This window comes from Lampris incognitus, chromosome 15 (genome assembly GCF_029633865.1).
Source record: "Lampris incognitus isolate fLamInc1 chromosome 15, fLamInc1.hap2, whole genome shotgun sequence".
NCBI classification, from domain to species: domain Eukaryota; kingdom Metazoa; phylum Chordata; class Actinopteri; order Lampriformes; family Lampridae; genus Lampris; species Lampris incognitus.
In genome coordinates, this window is record NC_079225.1 from 43,717,474 (window position 1) to 43,742,155 (window position 24,682).

The 24,682-nt window shown below is 47.0% G+C and overlaps 1 protein-coding gene across 1 annotated transcript in view; it reads right to left on the reverse strand.

The window, feature by feature from the left end:
• myt1la (myelin transcription factor 1-like, a) overlaps nucleotides 1-24,682 on the reverse strand; it is an 87,847-nt gene that overhangs the window by 35,438 nt on the left and 27,727 nt on the right. The window contains exons 6-11 of the mRNA XM_056294593.1: nucleotides 21,149-21,159; nucleotides 16,772-17,153; nucleotides 10,993-11,127; nucleotides 7,424-7,514; nucleotides 2,331-2,441; nucleotides 62-282 (exon numbers count right to left, since the gene is read on the reverse strand). Of these exons, the coding sequence (XP_056150568.1) occupies nucleotides 62-282; nucleotides 2,331-2,441; nucleotides 7,424-7,514; nucleotides 10,993-11,127; nucleotides 16,772-17,153; nucleotides 21,149-21,159 (951 nt within the window). The remainder of the gene's footprint in view (nucleotides 1-61; nucleotides 283-2,330; nucleotides 2,442-7,423; nucleotides 7,515-10,992; nucleotides 11,128-16,771; nucleotides 17,154-21,148; nucleotides 21,160-24,682) is intronic.

Genomic DNA, 24,682 nt, shown 5'->3' on the forward strand with positions numbered 1-24,682 from the left:
GGATGTGGTGAGGGAGGACATGCAGATGGCTGTTGTGTGTGTGTGTGTTTCATTGCTGTACCTTCGTATCCCTTTGGGGAGGTGTCTCGTCCGTGATGGGACTTGGCGGTGAGGCCTCTCTTGCCGTAAGTGACGTGCTGGCCGTCGTAGGCGCCGTACTCATAACTGGTCTTGGAGTACTTCTCCAGTTCCTTGGCCAGGTTTGAGCGTGGCGTGCTGGTGGGGACATGGTTCTTGTAGCCGTACTGAGGAATCTCCAGTTGCTTGACAAAACACATCGGCCTGAACAGAAAAAGAAATATCCCGAAATATTCATCCATCAACCGACCAATGTCCCGAATGCAACTCTGGGTTACTAGAGACTGGACTCTGTCCCAACATGCACAGGGATAGATTATCCGTCCATCACAGGGCACTAGAACACACACACACACACACAAAGTTTGAAGGACATTGCATTGATGTCCATTCATTGTGGACAGCCTAACTCTAACCTTAACCTATCCTCAATTCACACTTAACCCCTGACCTTCACCACGGCCTCAGAAATGACATATTGCCTCATTAGGACCGGGCTTTGGTCCCCACGACTACCGGTCCCAACAAGGTTACTGTTTATACCGGAAAACGTCTCCAAAAGGCACCAAAACTGCGCGCACACACGCACACATCCAACAGTTAGAGACATCCAACTGTAAAGCTGATAGATCAGATTATGAGCTAACAACAAAACGCAACTACAACACATCTACTAACCTACTGAACTTGGAGGAATATATCAGTTTGGAGGTATTCATTCATTCATTCATCTTCAGCTGCTTCTCCGGGGTCGGGTCGCGGTGGCAGCAAGCTAGGTAGGGCACTCCAGATGTCCCTCTCCCCAGCAACGCCCTCCTGCTCCTGCTGGGGGATCCCAAAACGTTCCCAGGCCAGATTGGACATGTAGTCCCTCCAGCGAGTTCTGGGTCTACCCCGGGGTCTCTTCCCAGTTGGCCGTGCCCGGTAAACCTCCAAAGGAAGGCGCCCAGGAGGCATCCGAATCAGATGCCCAAACCGCCTCAACTGGCTCCTTTCGACACCAAGGAGCAGCTGCTCTACTCCCAGCTCCCTCCGGACGTCTGAGCTCCTCACCCTATCTCTAAGGCTGAGCCCAGACACCCTACGGAGGAAACTCATTTCAGCCGCTTGTATCCGCGATCTCACCCTTTCGGTCACTACCCAAAGCTCATGACCATAGGTGAGGGTTGGAACGAAGATTGACTGGTAAATTGAGAGCTTTGCCTCCCGGCTCAGCTCCCTCTTCACCACAACGGTCCGGTACAACGTCCCGCATTACCGCTGATGCTGCATCAATCCGCCTGTCAATCTCCCGCTCCATCCTACCCTCACTCGTGAACAAGACCCCGAGATACTTGAACTCCTTCACTTGAGGCAACAACTCATCCCCGACCCGGAGGGAGCAATCCACCATTTTCTGGTAGAGAACCACGGCCTCAGACTTGGAGGTGCTGACTCTCATCCCGGCCATTTCACACTCAGCTGCAAAACGCCCCAGTGGGTGTCGGAGGTCTCGTTCTGATGAAGCCAACAGAACCACATCATCTGCGAAGAGCAGAGATGCAATTCTGAGGTTCCCAAAGGGGACACACTCCTCACCTCGGCTGCGCCTTGAGATCCCGTCCATGAATATCACAAACAGAACCGGAGACAAGGGACAACCTTGGCGGAGTCCGACACCCACCGAAAACATGTTTGACTTTGTGCCGAGAATGCGGACACAGCTCTCACGTTGGTTATACAAGGACCGGATGGCTTGTAGCAACTGCCCCGGTACCCCATACTCCCGCAGTACCCCCCACAGAGTGCCCCAGGATACACGGCCGTAAGCCATCTCCAAGTCCACAAAACACATGTAGACTGGCTGGTCAAACTCCCATGTCCTCCTCAGCACTTCCGCAAGGGTAAGGAGGTGGTCCGTTGTTCCACGGCCAGGACAGAATCCACATTGTTCCTCCTGGATCCGAGGTTCGACAATCGGTCGGAGCCTCCTTTCCAGCACCCTATAGCAGACTCACAGGGAGCTGAGCAATGTGATGCCCCCAGTAATTGGAGCACACCCTCCCTCCTCCGGTTTGGAGGTAAGAAATCCTTCAATAACGACTCACTTCATCCAAACAGTTATGTGGATGTTTTCAACAAAGTTGTGCATTGTTTTGGACCGTCTTGCTAGGAGAACACTGTTGCCACCCATTGTAAAGTAATCCTGCTGAATGTAATCTGTTACTGCAGCCAGCCTGGAGGGGGGGCGCTGGGCGGAGGGGGGGGGTTACCTCAGAACCCGATCTGAAGCCTGATTGGATTTGGTGCTGCCGTCACTCGAGTGGCTCTTCTCGTGGACTTTGGCCATTTTCTCAGCGGCAGCAATGGGACAACCAGATAGACTGAGGAGAGAACACACACATACACACACCCTGGTTAGTACACACACCCTGCTTAGTACACACACCCTGCTTAGTACACACACCCTGCTTAGTACACACACCCTGCTTAGTACACACACCCTGCTTCATACACACACCCTGCTTCATACACACACCTTGGTTAGTACACACACCCTGCTTAGTACACACACCCTGCTTCATACACACACCCTGCTTAATACACACACCCTGCTTAGTACACACACCCTGGTTAGTACACACACCCTGCTTAATACACACACCCTGCTTAGTACACACACCCTGGTTAGTACACACACCCTGCTTAGTACACACACCCTGGTTAGTACACACACCCTGCTTCATACACACACCCTGCTTAATACACACACCCTGCTTAGTACACACACCCTGCTTAATACACACACCCTGCTTAGTACACACCCTGCTTAATACACACACCCTGCTTAGTACACCACCCTGCTTAGTACACACACCCTGGTTAGTACACACACCCTGCTTAGTACACACACCCTGGTTAGTACACACACCCTGCTTAGTACACACACCCTGCTTAGTACACACACCCTGGTTAGTACACACACCCTGCTTCATACACACACCCTGCTTAGTACACACAGACTGAAAACACGCAAACTGCTTTACACATAGGTACAAAAACACACAGACACATAGATAACATGCACCTTTATTAACACACACACACACACACACATACAGAAAACACACACTACACTGCCTGATACACACACACAAACACACACACACAGATTTAGAGGCCATGTTGGTGTGTGAGACAGACTGACGAGCAGACTGTTGTCAATATGCAGCTGTTTCCAAGGTTACCAGCAGTCTACAGTAGCTAATGAGAGTCTCACCCACTGGAGCTGAGCTAACACACACACACACAAACACACACACAAACACACACACAAACACACACACACACACACACACACACACACACACACACACACACACACACACACACACACACACACACACACACACACACACACAGCATACTGCTAAACACCTGTAAACATGCCAGTGTCTCTCTACTGCATGACTGATATTTCCTTCTGTCCTTCAGAAAAAGTGTGTGTGTGTGTGTGTGTGTGTGTGTGTGTGTGTGTGTGTGTGTGTGTGTGTGGACATACTGTATGTTACTGTATTCTATATCTGCCAGTCTTGTATCCAGAGTCTCACAGGACCACACACTAATACCAGTCTATCATCCCCGAATAAGACCTTATTCCTCTGTCACCATGGATACAGGACCAGATTACTACATGGAGGAGACATTGCAGGTCCAAAAGTACAAGTTGGTATTTTATATCCTTTTGTCTGTGTACCATGTGTATCAGTGTGTACTATGGTACTATGTTAGTCTGTTAGAGGTACTGTTGTCTGTGTACCATGTGTATCAGTGTGTACTATGGTACTATGTTACTCTGTTAATAATAATAATAATAATAATGATAATAACTATTTATATAGCACTTTTCTAAAGCAATGCTACAAAGGGCTTTACAAAGAAATAAAACCAGACAAGGCAAAAATAAGAAGAAGACCAAATAAGAGTAAAAATAAAACCAGTATGAATAAATAAAAACAAATATTAAACATTTGTAAAAGCTTTCATTAAAAAAAAAGTTTTAAGCTATGATTTAAAAGAAGCTAGAGACTTGGTTTGTCTTAGTTCAACAGGAAGAGGGTTCCATGGTGTGGGGGCTCTGACCGCAAAAGCCCAGTCACCCTTTGTAACAAACCCAGACCTGGAGTAACCAGCAGGGCTCCATGTGCGGATCTTAATGGTGTATTCCCGGTCAATAAATCAGAAATTTGACATAGGAGCAAGACCATTTAAAGCCTTAAAAGTGAGCAATAAAACTTTAAAATCAATTCGAAATACAACAGGGAGCCAGTGTAGGGAGGCAAGTACAGGAGTGATATGGTCATGCCTCCTTGTCCCGGTAATGAGCCGAGCAGCAGCATTTTTGTACCAACTGCAGATGGTGTAGGGAGCCTTTGCTGATACAAGAGTAAAGTGTGTTACAATAGTCAAGCCGAGAATAGATAACAACATGGACAACTTTCTTGCAGATCGGCAATTGATAAAAATGACCTAATTTTGGAGATTAGCTTGAACTGGAGAAAGCATGACTGAACAACATGTTTGATTAGATTATCAGAACCAAGGTTAGCATCGAATATTACCCCAAGATTCCTAGCAGCCTGCTTAAGACTACCGGACAGACCACCAAGATTAGTAACAAAAGGGCTGATGGAATTTCCGGAACCGAACAGAATGACCTCAGACTTATTATCAAATTTGAGAAAATTTTCGGACATCCAGGATTTAATGTCAGAGAGGTAAGTTGTGAGATTTGATAGGGCGGTAGGATCAGTGGGTTTTAGTGGCATGTATAACTGAGTGTCATCAGCGAAAAACGGGAAAGCACATCATGATTTTGAATGACCTGGCCAAGGGGCAACATGTATATAGAAAACAGAAGGTGGCCAAGAACTGAGCCTTGAGGGACACCACAACTGAAACGAGCCATCGAGAAAGTAGAGTTACCCAGAACAACAGAAAAAAAGTTCTGTTGGTGAGGTAAGAGTGTAATAAACTAAGAGCCGCGCCCTTGATGCCAACCCAAGTCTCTAAGCAATGTAAGAGGATGCTGTGCTCGACTGTGTCAAAGGTAGCACTTGAGTCTACTAATACTACTTTCGGCTGCTCCCATTAGGGGTCGCCACAGCGGCTCATTCATTTCCATTTTTTCCTGTCTTCTGCATCTTCCTCTGTCACACCAGCCACCTGCATGTCCTCCTTCACCACATCCATAAATCTCCTCCTTGACCTTGAGTCTAAAAGAATTAAAATCGAGCAGTCACCTACGTCTGCAGTGGGTCATTGGTGACCTTAACTAGAGCCTAGTACTATAAAGTGTTCTAAAACCAGACTGGAAACTGTTAAAAACACAATTAGTGTTCATAAAAAGAAATCAATTGAGGTGAAATTACTCTCTTCAGAACCTTAGCTATAAATTGGTCTGTAGTTACTTAAGGACAGGGAATCTAAATTAGGGCTTCTTCAGCAATGACACACTTAAAACTGTCTGGAAAAGAGCCAGAGGCAAGATAATTATTAAGAATTTGCAGAATAATTTGGCTAATAGTTGAAAATACCTCCTTGAACAGCTTAGTTGGAATGATGTCAAAGATGCAGGAGGAGGAATTCATATTGGAGACTACTCTCTAACACTGAATTTGTAATTGGTTCAAACTGGGTAAAAGAGGCAGAATTAACATTGGGAATGGAACAAATGCCTGGCTGGATTTGGGACCTGATATTCTCCGCCTTATTTACAAAACGAGTGAGACATTTTTCAGTCATCCGGTTCAAAAAGAGAAGTGGAGGGACCATTAATAACAGAATCAGTTACCTTAAAGAGAGCTTTTGAGCTATTAGTTCAGAGAAGTATGCTGATCTCACATCCATAACTGCCTTCTGGTAAATTAACATTTGGTTTTTAAGGGTGTTATCTGCAAATTCAGACTCGTTGACCTTGCATTGTCGTTCTGATTTTCTACATAGTCTTCTAAGGGCATGAGTGTGATCGTTCAGCCAGGGGAGATTATTTGATTTTGTCTCCTAGTTTTAAGCAGTGCAATTTCTTCGAGGATGGATAGGCACTGATCACTGAATGAATTTAACAGTGCATCTGGACTGGGGGGGGGGATACCGAGGGATTGAAGGACGATGAATTAAAAGCGTCACAGAATTGAACTGCAGAGTCAGCGTTGAGAATGGCAGAGCGTGTTTTAGGATAGTGACTAGGAATAGCGAACTGTCGTGGGACTTTGAAAATGACAGCTTTATGGTCAGATACAGACATGTCCACCAGATTAAGACACTCAAGAGAGAAACCAGATGAGAGTACAAGGTCTAAGATGTGGCCTTCGGAATGTGTGGCCCCTTAAACAGATGTTAAAAGAGTCCATAAGATCCAAAAAATGAGTCAGAGAATGGGAAGGACAACACACATGAATATTAAAATGACCAAGAATAAGCACCCTGTCATATTTTGACATGAACATAGATACAATTTATATATATATTTGTTTTGTTTTTATATTTTGAGATATTTTATTGATCCCTGTAGATGAATTATGCTCTGCATTTAACCCATCCTAGCTGTGTAGCTAGGAGCAGTGGGCAGCTGCCGTGCAGCACCCGGGGACCAACTCCAGTTCGTCGTGCCATGCCGCGGTCAAGGGCACAGACAGGAGTACTAATCCTAACATGCATGTCTTTTTTTTTTTTTTTGCTAGTGGGGGAAACCGGAGCACCTGGAGAAACCCACCACAGACACGGGGAGAACAGGCAAACTCAACACAGAGGACGACATGGGCTGACACCAAAGGTTGGACAACCCCAGGGTTCAAACCCAGGACCTTCTTGCTCTGAGGCGACAGCGCTAACCACTGCGCCACTGTGCCACCCAAGAAGGTCAGAAAACTCAGAAATAAAACTAACTGAATTAGGGGCCCAATAAATTAAGATGCAGAGGTACTGTTCGAGGTACTGTTGTCTGTGTATCATGTGTACCAGTATGAACTGTGGTACTACGTTAGTACTGTTAGAGGTACTGTTGTCTGTGTACCGTGTGTATCAGTATGTACTGTGGTACTATGTTACTACTGTTAGATGTACTGTTGTCTGTGTACCATGTGTATCAGTATGTACTGTGGTACTATGTTAGTCTGTTAGAGGTACTGTTTGTGTACCATGTGTGTCAGCATGTACTGTGGTACTGAAGCTTTTTACCTGGAACCTCAAATAGAAATAAAGTTATTTTTGTCCTAAATCACTTGATGCTTAATGCTCTCAGAGACATTCACTTCCCCTCCATTCTGTTATTCAGCCATCAGCGGGCAGACGGCCGCTCACTCACCTGCGGTGCGAGTTCCTGTTGCTATTGACGTGACCCCGTCCAGAGCAGCCAGGAGTAGGACACTTAAGAACATTTTCATACATGGCAAGAACTTTGACGGACAGGGAGAGGTGAGAGAGACAGCAGGGGTTAGGATCTCCCGGAGAGGGGAGAGATTCCGCTGAGTCAGCCATGACAGTTAACAGGACAGAGAGGCATGCACACTTCTAACGTACATGTTAGCATTGGTAGAAAGCTGCAGGCTAGTAAGGGGGACCACCCTACACTGTAAAAAAAAACGTCAAATTATCAAGATATTTCATCTTGTTTTAAGTCTCGTAATACTTATTCCAAGATATTGCTAGTAATGTTTTTTACTCCATTGACAGATATTATCGCTTCATTCAAGAAAGCGTACTTGTTTCATGATAACAGGACTTGTTTTAAGACATTTACTCTTAAAAGTAAGATCCGCATATTTGATTTGGCAAAGATTTTATGCCAGATGCCCTTCCTGATGCAACCCTCCCCATTTACTCAGGCTTGGGAATGGCACTAAGAATGCACTGGCTTGTGCATCTTCAGTGGATGAGTCTCAGGGAAGTGTGACAGTGGTGAGGTGTGCGGTTGGAATGACAGATGGGTTCAAGGTGCAGGTGGGATCACATCAAGGATCGGCTCTGAGCCCTTTCTTGTTTGCAATGGTGATGGACAGATTGACGGAGGAGATCAGGCAAGAGTCTCAGCGGACTATGATGTTTGCGGATGACATTGTGATCTGTAGCGAGAGTAGGGTGCAGGTTGAGGAGAGCCTAGAGAGGTGGAGGTATGCACTGGAGAGAAGAGGAATGAAAGTCAGTAGGAGCAAGACGGAATACCTATGCGTGAAGGAGAGGGAGGACAGTGGAATGGTGAGGATGCAAGGAGTAGAGGTGACGAAGGCATATGAGTTTAAATACTTGGGGTCAACTGTCCAAAGTAACGGGGAGTGCAGAAGAGAGTTGACGAAGAGAGTGCAGGCAGGGTGGAGTGGGTGGAGAAGAGAGTGCAGGCAGGGTGGAGTGGGTGGAGAAGAGTGTCAGGAGTGATTTGTGACAGAAGGGTACCAGCAAGAGTTAAAGGGAAGGTTTACAAGATGGTAGTGAGACCAGCTATGTTGTATCGTTTGGAGACAGTGACACTGATGAAAAGACAGGTGGAGCTGGAGGTGGAGGTGGCAGAGATGAAGATGATAAGATTTTCATTGGGAGTGATGAAGGAGGACAGGATTAGGAACAAGTCTATTAGAGGGACAGCTCAGGTTGGACGGTTTGGAGAAAAAGCAAGAGAGGCAAGATTGAGATGGTTTGGACATGTGTGGAGGAGAGATGCTGGGTATATTGGGAGAAGGATGCTGAAGATGGAGCTGCCAGGGAAGAGGAGAAGAGGAAGGCCAAAGAGGAGGTTTATGGATGTGGAGAGGGAGGACATGCAGGTGGCTGGTGTGACAGAAGATGTAGAGGACGGGAAGAGATGGACACGGCTGATCTGCTGTGGCGCCCCCTAACGGGAGCAGCCGCAAGTAGTAGTAGTAGTAGTAGTAGTAGTAGTAGTAGACGCTTAAAAGTAAGATGAATTTTAAATGAAGTTTCTCGTTTTGACATTTCTTTTCCTGTTTAGTGAAAGTTCCTCAAAATAAGTCTTATAATAATGAAGGTTAGTGGGCTAATAAAAGTTACCAGCAACATCTTGAGAAAGTCATGATGAGTTAAAACAAGATGAAACACCTTGATAAACTTGTTGTGTGCAGTGCAGGACTCTATGTTCCCTCAAAGTCCTTTTTCAATTGAAAATAATCACGTCCATACCTGTGTTATATATTAACACACGTGCATATTCTGATAGTTCATATGAGGAAATGCTGCTTCCAGACATACTGTCTCATCTGAACACGTGTGTGTTGTCCATCACCCTGAACAGGAACAAAAACCTAGTCAGTGATGGAAATGAATTACAATCTGAATTACAATCATATTCCGTCCCGGTCGCTGCCCCACCCCCTCTGCTGACCCGGGGAGGGCTGCAGACTACCACATGTCTCCTCCCATACATGTGGAGTCACCAGCTGCTTCTTTTCACCTGACAGTGAGGAGTTTCGCCAGGGGGACGTAGCGCGTGGGCGGATCACGCTATTCCCGCCTCTCCCCCAAACAGGCGCCCCGACCGCCCAGAGGAGGCGCTAGTGTAGCGACCAGGACACATACCCACACCCGGCTTCCCATCCGCAGACACGGCCAATTGTGTCTGTAGGGACGCCCAACCAAGCCGGAGGTAACACGGGGATTCGAGCTGGTGATCCCCATGTTGGTAGGCAATGGAATAGACCGCTACGCCACCCGGATGCCCCAAGGGACATATTTTAAAAGTGTGTCTGTTTAATTAGATTGACACACATAGATGTTGGATGTAATTTCCGTGTCACTGAAGGGTGTTTGGAGGTTTGACTTTCGGTGACCCCAACCGCGACCTTAGAGACCCCGTCGCAAGTTCCTGTAGCGTGCTGTACTGAGGGAACATAGATCCGCTTCCTAGGCGGCGCTATAAAACCTGAACGTGGGACCAGATGGAAACGGAGCTGAAGCTTGCTGTTCAGGGTAACGGAAAGCATCCAGTCACCTCTGGCGGGGGTTTGTGTTCCATCACAACATGCAGAGATCCTCCATGCTGACCCCCACCCCACCCCACCCCCATCAACACAGCACAGCACATTCTCCCCATCGTGATGGTGGAGGAGGGAAAAGTGACGGGAAAGAAAATGCAGTCATGCAAAAAAAATAATAAAGTAAACCAACTGCTGCTGCCACAGGAAACACCAACCACTGTTTAAGACACTGTTCCCTCTTTCTAGAAAATACTTCAAACCACACTTTTGAAATGGAGACAGATTTTTTTTTACTTTTTACCAATTATTGTTATTATTATTATTATTATTATTATTGTGACCATGGAGAATTGAGGTTAAGTTTTGAGTTCACTCTTCTCTGGGGGAAAGTCAATAGCAACATAAAACTACTCATATTGGCTTGAAGGAGAGAAAAAGTTCGTTATGGTTTTCATAATTTTTCCTGTAATAAGTTGTTTGACAGACGTGGAGTCCTTCAATTCGGTTTTTAATTTGCTAAATTACATGGAAGAGCCTTCCGACACATGCAGCACCAAGTCCTTTTTACTTTGAACCAAACAGGATTTTTAAAACTAAGTCCCAACAGAATTCACAAGAACGGATGAAAAGAAGAGAAAAGCGATGGAGGGGTGCAGTCCTGCGGTCACGAACATCCATCTGAACAAGTCATTTGATGTAAATCTCACAAAGTGAAATGATCTCACCATGAAGTCAGATTATTTCACTTTTTACAACCCAGATGTTTTTAAAGAAGTTCCTCCGATAAAAAAAAACGATTTGGTCTTTTCACTACAACAGCACAGCGCCACCTTCTGGCTCCACGTGGTCAGCTAGCAGGAGGAACCATCTCAGTCAAGTGACTGTTGGGGAAATAGGAGGAAATGACTTGTTGAGACGTTCGGTGACGGTGGCGGTCTAAAGGACTTACTCTCAGGCGGCACTCGGTCTTTGTGGGGACATCCGGACAGACTCCTGTGATGCGGGTAGAGACCGGTCACATGACCCGTACCGTCACAACCGGGAGTCGGACATTTGCTCTCTTTCTTCTCCCCCCTGGAGGAGTCTGGATGAGGAGGTAATCTCAATGTCAAAATTAAGAGGAGCATCTCCTGTTAGCTACAAATTAAAATAACCAGCAAACAACAGAAACAAGCAAAATCCCGGTGATCTGGAGTAAACTAGCTTACTCCAACAACCACTTTAAAGCCACAGTCCTGAATCTGCTGGTATTACTGGACCAGTGTGTCCTATGTAGGTGGTGGTGAGGTGAATGTGCTGGTGTTACTGGACCAGTGTGTGTCCTATGCAGGTGGTGGTGAGGTGAATGTGCTGGTGTTGCTGGATCAGTGTGTGTCCTATGTAGGTGATAGTGAGGTGAGTGGTGTCTGAGCTCCATTCAGAATGAATGCGAGTCAGCAGGGCTGTGGTGCCAGAAACAACAATAAAACCTGGTTGAACCTGAGTTTTACTTATTGATGTAGTACTATGTGTTGGTAAAGGTCTACCAGCTTGTTCTGTCATATCTGCTGGTTAGACACAACACCTTCACTTCTTCTAACGCAACACTACCTGCCTTCCTCTTCCTCATCTGGCTGCTGTAATGAAGATGGAAAACACTATGCACCCTGTCATTTTTCCTGGTGAAGTTCTACCAGACACCATCATCTACATGTCATACTACTACAGTCTGCAGGATTTTGAGATCAAAAGACGAGATGTTGTCTTAGAAAGAATAAAAAAGGACATTTGTTTACATGTAAATTTTCAGGACTGAAGCGTTAACAGGTAACAAACTATCCTTTAGAGGTACTTTTCATTTCTAAATGTTTAGATGACTTTGTTTTAATTTCTTCATGTCTTTCCAAATGCAAGGCAATCAGAATCAGAGGTGGACACCTCGGCTTTAGAAAGTAAAAGTCCAACCATGTATTTGTTCTAGCCATTCAGTAAACAAGGTGATGTCACTCTACTTGGCTGAAGAGTTGCGCTAATTAAAGTCAGCTGGTGTAGTGCATGGTTGGAACAAATACGTGGCAGGACTTTTACTTTCTGGAGCCAGGTTGTCCACCTCTGGTCAGAATACTGGATTCTTCAGAGAAGCTTAAGCCTGCTAGAACACGGTGCGCTCAGCAATAATGTGAGTCACCGGTTAATCAAACCTGACGGCATGCTGCTGTCTGAATGTCTTGATGCATGCTCAATACTCCAGGTAAGAAAACCAAAGATGGTTGAATCAGCTCATCTGGATACAAGGTTTATTGATAGATACACGGTGCAATGCAAGGTAGGTGGCAGGCAAAGGCGGGGACTGGGGCATGCCGACTTCAGACTGGTCCTCAGGACGTGGAATGTCACCTCTCTGGCAGGGAAGGAGCCTGAGCTGGTGCAGGAGGTGGCGCAGTACCAACTAGATATAGTTGGGCTCACCGCCACACATAGCATGGGCTCTGGTACCAAATTCCTGGAGAGGGGCTGGACTCTACTTTTCTGGAGTTGGCCAAGGTGACAGGCACTGGGCGAGTGTGGGGATACTCCCAAGTCCCCGGTTGAACACTGCCATGTTGGAGTTCTACCCGGGGAATAGGAGAGTTGCCTCTATACGACTGCAAGTCATTGGGGGGAAGGCTCTGAATGTTGTGTGTGCTTATGCACCGAATAGCAGTTTGGAGTATCCGGCCTTCTTGGAGTTTCTGGGTAGTGTCCTGGATGGAGTTCCGCCTGGGGACTCTACAGTTCTGCTGGGGGACTTCAACGCTCACGTGGGCAATGATGGAGAAACCTGGAGGGGCATGATTGGGAGGAACGGCCTCCCCGATCGGAACCCAAGTGGTACCTTGTTATTGGACTTCTGTGCGAGTCATGAATTGGCAATAACAAACACCATGTTCGAACATAAGATAGTTCATAAGTGTACTTGGTACCAGAACACCTTGGGCCGAAGATCGATGATAGACTTTGTGGTCATATCATCAGATCTGCGGCCGTATGTTTCAGACACCCAGGTGAAGAGAGGAGCAGAGTTGTCAACTGATCACCACCTGGTGGTGAGTTGGATCAGATGGTGGAGAAGGCTGACAGACAGACCTTGCAAACCTAAACGTGTAGTGAGGGTGAACTGGGAACATCTGGCAAAGGCCCCTGTCCATGAGGTCTTCAACTCCCACCTCCAAAAGAAGTTCTCGTGTATCCCGAGGGAGGCTGGGGACATGGAGTCTGAATGGGCCATGTGCAAGCCTCTATTGCAGATGTGGCAGGTAGGAGCTGTGGTCATAAGGTCATTGGTGCCTGTCGAGGTGTCAGGCTGAAGAAGGAGGCCTTTCGGGCTTGGTTGACCCAGGGGTCTCCTGAAGCAGCAGACAGGTACCGGGAGGCTAGAATGACTGCCTCTTTGGTGGTCACGGAAGCAAAAACTCGGCTGTGGGAGGAGTTCAATGAGGCTATGGAGGAGGACTTTCAGTTGGCCTCAAGAAAGTTCTGACAAACCATCCAGCGACTCAGGAAGGGGAAGCAGGGCTTGACTCATGCTGTGTTCAGCCGGGGAGGGGAACTGCTGACCCAGACTGGGGATGGTGTTGGGCGGTGGAAAGAACACTTTGAGGAGCTCCTGAACTTGGCTAGCATGTCCTCAGTAGAGGAGGTAGAGTCTGAAGACTCGGAGGATGCCCCACCCATATCCCTGGCAGAGGTCTCTGAGGTAGTTAAGAAGTTCCTCGGTGGCAAGGCACCGGGTGTGGATGAGATTCGCTCCGAGATAATGAAGGCTCTGGACATTGTTGGGCTGTCTTGGCTGACATGCCTCTTCAGTGTCACGTGGCGGTCGGGGACAGTACCTGTGGAGTGGCAGACTGGGGTGGTGGTTCCCATATTTACAACAGGGGACTGGAGGGTGTGCTCCAATTATTGAGGCATCACAATGCTCAGCCTCCCTAGGAAAGTCTACTCTATGGTGCTGGAAAGGAGGCTCCGACCAATTGTTGAACCTCGGATCCGGGAGGAACAATACATATTCCGTCCTGGCCGTGGAACAACGGACCAACTCTTTACCCTTGCAGAAGTGCTGAGGGAGGCATGGGACCCGCCAGTCTACATGTGTTTTGTGGACTTGGAGAAGGCTTACGACCGTGTACCCTGGGGCATTCTGTCGGGGGTACTGCGGGAGTATGGGGTGCCGGGGCAGTTGCTACAAGCCATCTGGTCCTTGTATAACCAAAGTAAGAGCTGTGTCTGCATTCTTGGCACAAAGTCAAACATGTTTTTGGTGGGTGTCAGACTCCACCAAAGTTGTCCCTTTTCTCCGATTCTGTTTGTGATATTCATGGACAGGATCTCAATGCGCAACCAAGGTGAGGAGTGTGTCCATTTTGGGAACCTCAGAATTGCATCTCTGCTTTTTGCAGATGATCTGGTTTTGTTGGACTCATCAGAACACGACCTCCAGCACGCACTGGGGCGGTTTGAAGCTGAGTGTGAAATGGCCGGGATGAGAGTCAGCACATCCAAGTCTGAGGCCATGGTTCTCTACCAGAAAATGGTGGATTGCTCCCTCCGGGTGGGGGATGAGTTGTTGTCTCAAGTGAGGGAATTCAAGTATCTCGGGGTCTTGTTCACGAGTGAGGGTAGGACGGAGCGGGAGATTGATAAGCGAATTGGTGCAGTATCAGCAGTAATGTGGACATTGTACCGGACCGTTGTGGTGATGAGGGAGCTGAGCCGGCCGGCAAAGCTCTCAATTTACCAGTCAATCTTTGTTCCAATACTCATCTATGGTCATGAGCTTTGGTTAGTGACCGAAAGGGTGAGATTGTAGATACAAATGGCTGAAATGAGTTTCCTCCGTAGGGTGTCTGGGCTCAGCTTTAGAGATAGGGTGAGGAGCTCGGATATCTGGAGGGAGCTAGAAGTAGAGCTGCTACTCCTCTGCGTTGAAAGGACCCAGTTGAGGTGGTTTGGGCATCTGATTAGGATGCCTCCTGGGTGCCTTCCTTTGGAGGTTTTCCAGCCAGGTCCAACTGGGAGGAGAGCCCAGGGTAGACCCAGAACTCGCTGGAGGGACTACATATCCAATCTGGCCTGGGAACATCTTGGGACTCCTCCAGGAGGAGCTGGAGGGCGTTGCTGGGGAGAGTGACGCCTGGCTTGCCCTACTTAGTTTGCTGCCACCGCGAACCGACCCCGGAGAAGCGGCTGATGATGAGATGAGATGACAGATACGTTTCATCACTCATCTAAGTGATCCCTTCAGTCTATACTGACTGCAGGTATCCCCACTCTTTATCCCCACCCTTATAAAAAATACAGTGGTATAATGACCGAAACCAATGACCAGTTTCATATCCAAATATGGGTGTGACCATTAAGTAGTTTCAAAAGGCATGTGTACTATTCACAGAGGATTGGGGAATGTTTTTTTTACTATTCTGTGATTGCAAACATTGAGTTATGAAACGTTTCTCTCTCAATAAACGTGTCCAGATGAACTGATTCAACTTTCTGTGATTGCTGTCTGAATGGTTTTTAATTCCCAGACGTTCAGCAATAAATCTAATTTCCTTCAGACTGTACAGCACTGGAGAGATAACAGAATGACTGAGTCTGGTACAAAGCAGTTTAACAGCACTCTGCCAACACTACTGAGGTGCTCTTCAGCAAATCAGTGAGCCTCCAGTTAATCCAGTGGATTTTTCCCAGCAACGAACAGCAGTACGCTGTGAATTTTACTGGTCAGCTCCCAGTGTTGTATTTGTGGAGGTGTAGGCCATTGTGTGCGTGTGTGTGTGTGTGAGTGTGAGTGTGTGTGTGATGGAAAAGGCTGAATAAGTGAAGCCACACTATTTTTTGGACTATCACTCATCTGGTGGTGTGGGTCATCCTGGCTCCTGGATGTCATATTGATGTGCAGCGACAACTGCGTAGCCGCCTGAATTTAATGAAATAGGCCAAGGAAAGCATCCTGCTGATGAGCTCTACTGTTTCTAACGGGTCACGCAGATTGCCATTAATCATGCCTTACGAGCCAGCCTGTGATGTCGGCATGCTGGCCTGCTTTAACAACACGAGCTGTTGTCAGAGGAAGAGCAGGTGTCTGTGTGGAGAAGATGTCCAGTAACAAAGGGAATTTATCTTCTTATTGGTTTTGATTTTATAGAAATTAAACAAAATGACCTTTTAATTCGTTTCAAGGACACATCCTGCTTATCCTTTAAATATTAATGGAGACTCTGTATTCTACCAAAAACAGAGAACACCTGAATTGCAGTTCACTGTCTTGTCTTTCCAGCAGAGATAAAGTCCAGCATTTGGTTTGGTCAAGATGACCGAGATCATCAGTTTCAGTAAAGGACCGAATCCTCCTGATTTGGGATATTTGAGTGCAATGTGATCAGAAAACCACCTGATCCAGTATAGATCGAATTTAGAAGTTTTCACCAAAAGTTTGGCACAGAAAATACATTCGCTTGGTTCTATCTAACACTAGTGTGAATTTTCTGTCCAAAAGTTACCCTTGATGTGGAAAACTTTCAATAAAACATCGTTTCACTTGTGAAAATTTTCATCATAAGGTCAAACAGATGGGGACAGATTCAGAGCAGATAACCGTCAAAATTTGACATCTCCTGAACATATGAGCAGATCTTTCATAACATAGATTGGTTAATGCTTGCAGCGTGGAGGAGGAGGTGCGGGCTCACAGAGTTGACGTGTTGTACCTTTATGGTAGTACACCCTCTTTGACCCGTCAGGATGCATTTTGGAGCGCCGTTCCTCGACAGCGCTGCTCTGCCGGGGGCTGTGTTCTCCGTGGCTGCGGTGATGGAGGTCCCTTCGGACCGCTGTGTGCTCCGAGGCCATCCTGTCCCTCATGACCTTTGCCCTTTCCGATTCCAGAGCAATGGCCTTCTCCAGGAGGGACAGGTTGCCCTTGGTCATGTCAAAAGCCTCGTCGGAACGGTCAGAGGTCACGGACGTGGTGTCTTCATCGCCGTCCTGGTTGCAGCTACCCGGGTAGCCGCGGGAGGCAGGACTCAGCTGCTCCTCCAGCTTCATGAGGTTCACCATGTCGGAGTAGCCTCGTTCCGTGGGCCGGTGCTCCTCCGGCAGGCAGCTCTCATACCTATTCAGTAAGTGTGGTGGGAAATCAAAACCAGAAAATAGGTAAACCTTGTCTGTGTTCAGTAAGCTGGTCTACTCTAAAGGAAATTTTTCCGATTTTCAAACTTATTTCTATCCGTCTACAGCAAGGTTAACACCTGTAAAGCACCTGCAGGTCCGGTCGTTTCTGTACCTCTGGCCGGCAGTGAAACAGTTTGTTCTCTGTTCGCTAACTGGCGTATTGTGACGTTAGTTGACGAACGGAGAAACTACGGTCTCGTTTATCTTGGGTTTCTACTCTCCTTTGTAACCTACTACGAAGATGCCACTCAGAAAACACATCCTCTTTCTCTCAGCTACACTATATTTCCAGTGGTGGAAATGACGTCACACAACATTAGCATGGAGGATTTCATGGACGATACAGAAGCTCGCGTGCAGCAATACATTCTTGTATGTGTGAGTGCTGTGGGACAGACTAAGCAGCACAACACCGACATCTCTTTCATTTTAGTACACAGCGAGGACTTTATTACTTCAATCCACTGCAATACTCATCAGTAATGATTGTACATGAACAAAATCATCAGATACATTTTCCTCTCGTTAGCAGGTGACAACCATTTGAAGGGCTTATCAAATCCCAAACATCTAGTCATTGTAGTAACAGCCCAACACGAGCTCAGAATTTACGTGAAATGACCACGACCTCTTAAGGCTGCATTACATGGAGGTGGCACGTAATGCAGCGTTAAAGTTACGTGCCAGCAGGTACGTAGCGATCTATTCCGTTGTCTACCAACACGGGGATCCTGGTTTGAATCCCTGTGTTACCTCCGGCTTGGTCGGGCATCCCTACAGACACAATTGGCTATGTCTGCGGGTGAAAAGCCGGATGTGGGTATGTGTCCTGGTCGCTGCACTAGCGCTTCCTCTGGTCGGTCGGGGCACCTGTTCGTGGGGGGGGGGGGGGTTAGCGTGATCCTCCCATGCGCTACGTCCCCCTGGTGAAACTCCTCACTGTCAGGTGAAAAAAAGCGGCTGGTGACTCCACATGTATGGGAGGAGACATGTGGTAGTCTGCAGCCCTCCCCGGATCAGCAGAGGGGGTGGAGCAGAGACCGGGACGGCTCGGAAGAGTGGGGTAACTGGCCAGGTAAAATTGGGGAGAAAAAGGGGGGGGAATCACGTGCTGGCGTTGTACTGAGATGTGATACTTAGCAGATCTGTGCGTGGTAGGGGAGGTTAGGGTTAGCGTTAGTGTTAGACTCAGCTATCAGTTCGTGCCATGGTAGCATTTTCGACAAGGCAGCATAAATTGTCAGAACCCCGGCCCCATGGAAACAATGCCAATAAAAAGTCATTTAGGATCCTTTGTCATGTTGGACACACGAATTCCCTGGTTGAAGAATGTCATGCAATGGGTGATGGTTAATGTTGTTTTCTACTTTAGACAACTTTATTTTATTGTTAATTTTATGATCATTTGATTGAATTTATTATAGTGCCTTAGTTACAACCTTTTGTTCTCTGAAAACACCGAATTGTGTGTGATATAACAGTCATTTTGTCATTGTCATTTTGTTTGCGGATGACAATGTGATCTGTAGTGAGAGTAGGGTTCAGGTGGAGGAGAGCCTGGAGAGGTGGAGGTATGCACTGGAAAGAAGAGGAATGAAAGTCAGTAGGAGCAAGATGGAATAGCTGTGCGTGGATGAGAGGGAGGACAGTGGAATGATGAGGATGCAAGGAGTAGAGGTGAGGAAGGCGTATGAGTTTAAATACTTGGGGTCAACTGTCCAAAGTAACGGGGAGTGCAGAAGAGAGGTGAAGAAGAGAGTGCAGGCAGGGTGGAGTGGGTGAAGAAGAGAGTGCAGGCAGGGTTGAGTGGGTGGAGAAGAGTGTCAGGAGTGATGTGTGACAGAAGGGTACCAGCAAGAGTTAAAGGGAAGGTTTACAAGACGGTTGTGAGACCAGCTATGTTATATGGTTTGGAGACAGTGGCACTGATGAAAAGACAGGAGGTGGAGCTGGAGGTGGCAGAGTTGAAGATGATAAGATTTTCCTTGGGAGTGATGAAGAAGGACAGGATTAGGAATGATTATATTAGAGGGACAGCTCAGGTTGGACGGTTTGGAGACAAAGCAAGAGAGGCAAGATTGAGATGGCTTGGACATGTGTGGAGGAGAGATGCTGGGTATAGTGGGAGAAGGATGCTGAATATGGAGCTGCCAGGGAAGAGGAGAAGAGGAAGGCCAAAGAGGAGGTTTATGGATGTGGTGAGGGAGGACATGCAGGTGGCTGGTGTGATCCGCTGTGGCGACCCCTAATGGGAGCAGCCGAAAGTAGTAGTAGTAGTAGTAGTAGAAGATAACAGTCATTTTGATGTCATTAGGCAGTTTTGACAACACGGTCTCACTCCCAACTCGTCAACGTGCGGACGATTGGTCAGGATCCCCTTGGCGTTACTTTTTAACCCACTGGGTGTCCCTCTACTGTAGTTTTTTCAATGTGCAGGGTCGTCCAACAGACTTCTACAGAACTCCCACAATGTCTGGAATAGATGCCACGAGACCACAGCCAAATACTCTCTGCTGCGCACGAGTCAAGCAGACCGCAACGCCTTGTATAACGCAGACCGCATTATAGCAACCATGAAACAGGCTGATGAATTATGTGCTTTAAACGTTGTCTTAGGCCTTGGCTATGATGAGACACAATTACAGCAGATTATATTATTCTATTTACGCAACATTAGTCCACATTACTTCTCCTCTCCGGCAGACGGAGGAGGTGATGCATACTGTGTAATGTTGTAATCAAACAACCACTTGCGACATTGCACAACTTCATTCAACTCCAGTGTAAATGGTTTAATGTTCAGGAAACACGTGTCGGCCTCTGTGGAAATTTGCAATCCACCCATTCTACTATGAATCCTCCTCGTGTTATTTGTGGTTTTTTGGGTTTCCCCCCCTTTTTCACCCCAATTGTACCCGGCCAATTACCCCACTCTTCTGAGTCGTCCGGGTCGCTGCTCCACCCCCTCTGCTGATCCGGGGAGGGCTGCAGACTACCACATGCCTCCTCCCATACATGTGGAGTCACCAGCCGCTTCTTTTCACCTGACAGTGAGGAGTTTCACCCAGGGGACGTAGCGCGTGGGAGGATCACGCTATTCCCCCCAGCACCCCCCCCCGAACAGGTGCCCTGACCGACCAGAGGAGGCGCTAGTGCAGCGACCCATATCTGGCTTCCCACCCGCAGACACAACCAATTGTGTCTGTAGGGACGCCCGACCAAGCCGGAGGTAACGCGGGGATTCAAACTGGGATCCCCGTGTTGGTAGGTAATGGAGCCGACCGCTACGCTACCCGGATGCCGTTATTTGTGTTATTTTATCTAACTGGTGATGTTGTTTCAATGAAAAACGTAGATTTTGGAGTCCCCCAGCGATGAGGCGTTCCTTCTTCTTTTCTAAGCACACAGGGGTAGTTCAGTAAAGCCACGAGGGGGCTGAACAAACTATTGGAAACTATAATAAAAACACTATTTATAGGCCTAAATCTCCTTAAACACACTTTGAAGTGTCACATAATTCCCGCAAAACCGAACACAACCCAAAACGTGTCTCTACAATACTTGCTAAAATATCCCAAATAAATCAATGTTTGTATGTTTTTTTAAATAAACCACCTAAATGCAGAGTAATTTATGTTTCAGCTGCAGTAAATATGTGATATATTCGGTAGCTATATCTGTTTACGTGCCTATTTTCCACCCTATTTTGCAACCCAGAAGAGCTACGACTGTCGGTGCTGATTTGTATCAAGGTCCGGCTCAAGGCAAGTATAGTTTTTAAAAATATTAGTCTATTTCCTGGAATTGGAAGTTGTAAATACTGACTTGAGAGTCGAGTCAAGTCAATTCAATTTTATTTGTGTAGTCCAATATCACAAATTGTGCATTTGCCTATGGGGGCTTTACAGCAATACAACATCCTGTTCTTAGACCCGTGCAACGGATAAGGAACAACTCCCTAAAAACCCTTTAACAAGGAGTGTCTTCATGCATGCTCAATAATCCAGGTAAGGAAATCACAGAAGGTTGAATCAGTTCATCTGGACACAAGGTTTATTGACAGACACGTTTCATCACTCAACTACGTGACCTCTTCAGTCTAAGGGCCCTGACACACCAGGCCAACGGTCGGCCAATGTCAGGCTGTCAGTGACCCTAGCCTTTGCGGTGTGTCCCGCACCGTCGGCACTAGTCAGACCCCTGTCGGCAGCTTTTTGGCTGATTCGGCGTGTTGACACGGCAGAGCCAGTCGGTGAGAGAGATCACTCTGTCTGGCTGTTCAGCTTAGCAAATCAGTGCAGAAGGTACATGCTAGTTGACCGTTGTCTGTAGTCTTTGTAGTGTGTTCAAGTGCTACTTTCTGGCCCAGGCGGCAGGCGACGTGAGGCGACGCAACAGTCGGCCTTCGTCGCCACAAGTCGGTTTGGTGTGTCTGGGCCCTAAACTGACTGCAGGTATCTCCACCCATATACACAATACAGTGGCATAACGACCCAAACCAATGATCAGTTTCATATGCAAATTACCGTGACCATTAACTAGAGTTACAATGGCCATGTGTACTATTCACACAGGATTGGGGAATAGTTGAAATCACAGCATTGTAAGACGGTGACAGATGTTCTCTTAACCCCCCCCCCCCCCAGTTCAGCAATGGTCGTTCCCTCTTCACATAGATGGCCGCTTTGACTCCCTGTTCAAACTAATATTCCTCCCTATCAAGGAAGTACTCATCCTCATCCTTTAACAGGGAGAAAAACATAGGAAGAAACCTCAGGGAGAGCTACAGAGGAGGGGTCTCTCTCCCAAGATGGACAGACATGCAGTGGATGGTGTGTGTACAGAATAAAACACAATTTACACAATACAGCATTGAAAGAGGATAACAGAATTATAATGTAATTATAAAATATACAAAGAAATTGATCAGGAGGATTCCAAGCAGTGTCCAGATGCTGCTGGAAAAGCCCAGGACCTGAGCCCTGCGACCACCATCACCATGTAGCCCTGGCAGGAGGACAGACTACACATGCACGCAGGGAAGACTCACATCTCACCATTCACTATCACAGGAGAAGACGGAAGAAGACATTATTCACAGAAAGACGTGAGAGAAAGGGTCCAGATTGCAATAATCTATACTCTATAATCTCATCAGCAGAACAGTGCTTGGTGAATTCTTTGACACAGAAACCGACCCACCATGCAGTACAGGTCGTTAAGTATCAAATTTAAAGGTAACTAATTGTAGGTTAAGGCAAAAAGATGAGTTTTAAGTTTGGATTTAAAGGACTCAACGGACTCCGATTGTCTGATGGTGGCAGGCAGGTTATTCCACAAGAAAGGGGCCCGATAGAAAAAGGCCCTGCCACCAGCTGACTTCTTTTTAACTTTGGGTACACACAGGAGCCCCGTATTTTGTGATGGAATATACAGTTTACGGAGCTCAGACCGGTATGATGGTTCAAGCCCATTTAGGTAATTTAGTTTATAGGTCACTCACTAACCCACACTAACCCAGCCACTGAGGATGCACAAGTCAGTGCATTCTTAGTGCCGGTCCCAAGCCCGGATAAACGGGGGGGGGGGCGTCAGGAAGGGCATCCGGCGTAAAATCTTTGCCAAATCAAATATGCGGATCATAAATAAGATTTCCATACCGGATCGGTCGAGGCCCGGGTTACCAACGACCGCCACCGGTACTGTTGGCCAGTAGGGTGCAGGTGGAAACTATGCTACTGTTGGACGAAGGAGAAGGAGAGGGGGAAGGCATGTCCAGAGACAGCTAGAGAGGAGGAAGGATAGGAGTGTGGAGTTGAGAGTCGGAACTTTGAATGTTGGCACTATGACTGGTAGAGGGAGAGAACTGGCTGATATGATGGGAGGTCGAAAGGTAGGCATACTGTGTGTGCAAGAGACCAGGTGGAAGGGGAGTAAGGCCAGGAGCATCGGAGGTGAGTTCAAACTCTTCTACCATGGTGTGGATGGGAGGAGAAATGGGAGAGGGGTAATTCTGAAGGAAGAGTATGTCAAGAGTGTGCTGGAGGTGACGAGAGTGTCAGACAGAGTGATGAGTATGAAGCTGGAAACCGAAGATGTATTGATGAATGTTATCAGCGCATATGCCCCGCAAGTTGGGTGTGAGATGGAAGAGAAAGAAGAATTCTGGAGTGAGCTGGATGACGTGGTGGAGAGTGTACCCAAGGAGGAGAGAGTGGTGATTGGAGTGGACTTCAATGGGCATGTTGGTGAAGGGAACAGAGGTGATGAGGAGGTGATGGGTAGGTATGGTGTCAAGGAAAGAAATGTAGAAGGACAGATGTTGGTAGATTTTGTGAAAAGGATGGAAATGGCTGTGGTGAATACATATTTCAAGAAGAGGGAGGAACACAGGGTGACGTACAAGAGTGGAGGAAAGTGCACACAGGTGGACTATATGTTATGCAGAAGGTGCAATCTGAAGCGGATTGGAGACTGCAAAGTGGTGACAGGGGAGAACGTAGCTAGGCAGCATCAGATGGTGGTCTGTAGGATGAGTTTGGAGACCAAGAAGAGGAAGCGAGTGAAGGCAGAGCCAAAGATCAAATGGTGGAAGTTTAAGAAGGAAGACTGTTGTGTGTAGTTGAGGGAGGAGCTATGACTAAGACAGACACTGGGTGGTAGTGAAGAGTTGCCGGATGGCTGGGCAACCACTGCAGAAACAGTGAGGGAGACAGCTAGGAAGGTACTTGGTGTGTCATCAGGACAGAGGAAGGAAGACAAGGAGACTTGGTGGTGGAATGACGCAGTACAGCAAAGTATACAGAGGAAGAGGTTGGCAAAGAAGAAGTGGGATAGTCAGAGAGATGAAGAAAGTAGACAGGAGGTGCAGCATAACGCGAAGAGAGTCATCTGAAGACTTACTTATATTAGCATGTGGCAGAACTGAAAAGAGAACATTACAATAATCAAGTCCGGATGAAACAAACACGTGTATCAGAGTCACTGCAGCAGCCATGGAGAGGAAAGGCCAAATGTTAGCTATGTTATGTAAGTGAAAAAAGGCAGTTCTGGTAATTTCTTTAATGTGCTCATCCAGGAAAGGCTGGGATCAAATGTAACACCGCGATTTTTGGCTGCCACACTGAAATAACACAGTTGTCGAGTGTTACGCTTTTGATTGTCATCCCCCATTACTCTTACTGGGGATGACACCGCTCTTTTGTCGAGCAATATATACTGCTCAAAAAAATAAAGGGAACACCTAAAAACACAATATAGACCTCGATGAATGAAATATTTCAGCTGAAAATCTTTATTTATTAGACAGAGGAATGTGTTTAGAGCAAAATAACCTAAGAATGATCAATGGAAATCAAAATCATTAGCCCATTAAGGTCTGGATTCAGAATCATACTCAAAATCAAAGTGGAAAATGAGAACATAGGCTGATCCAACTTCTGTGGAAA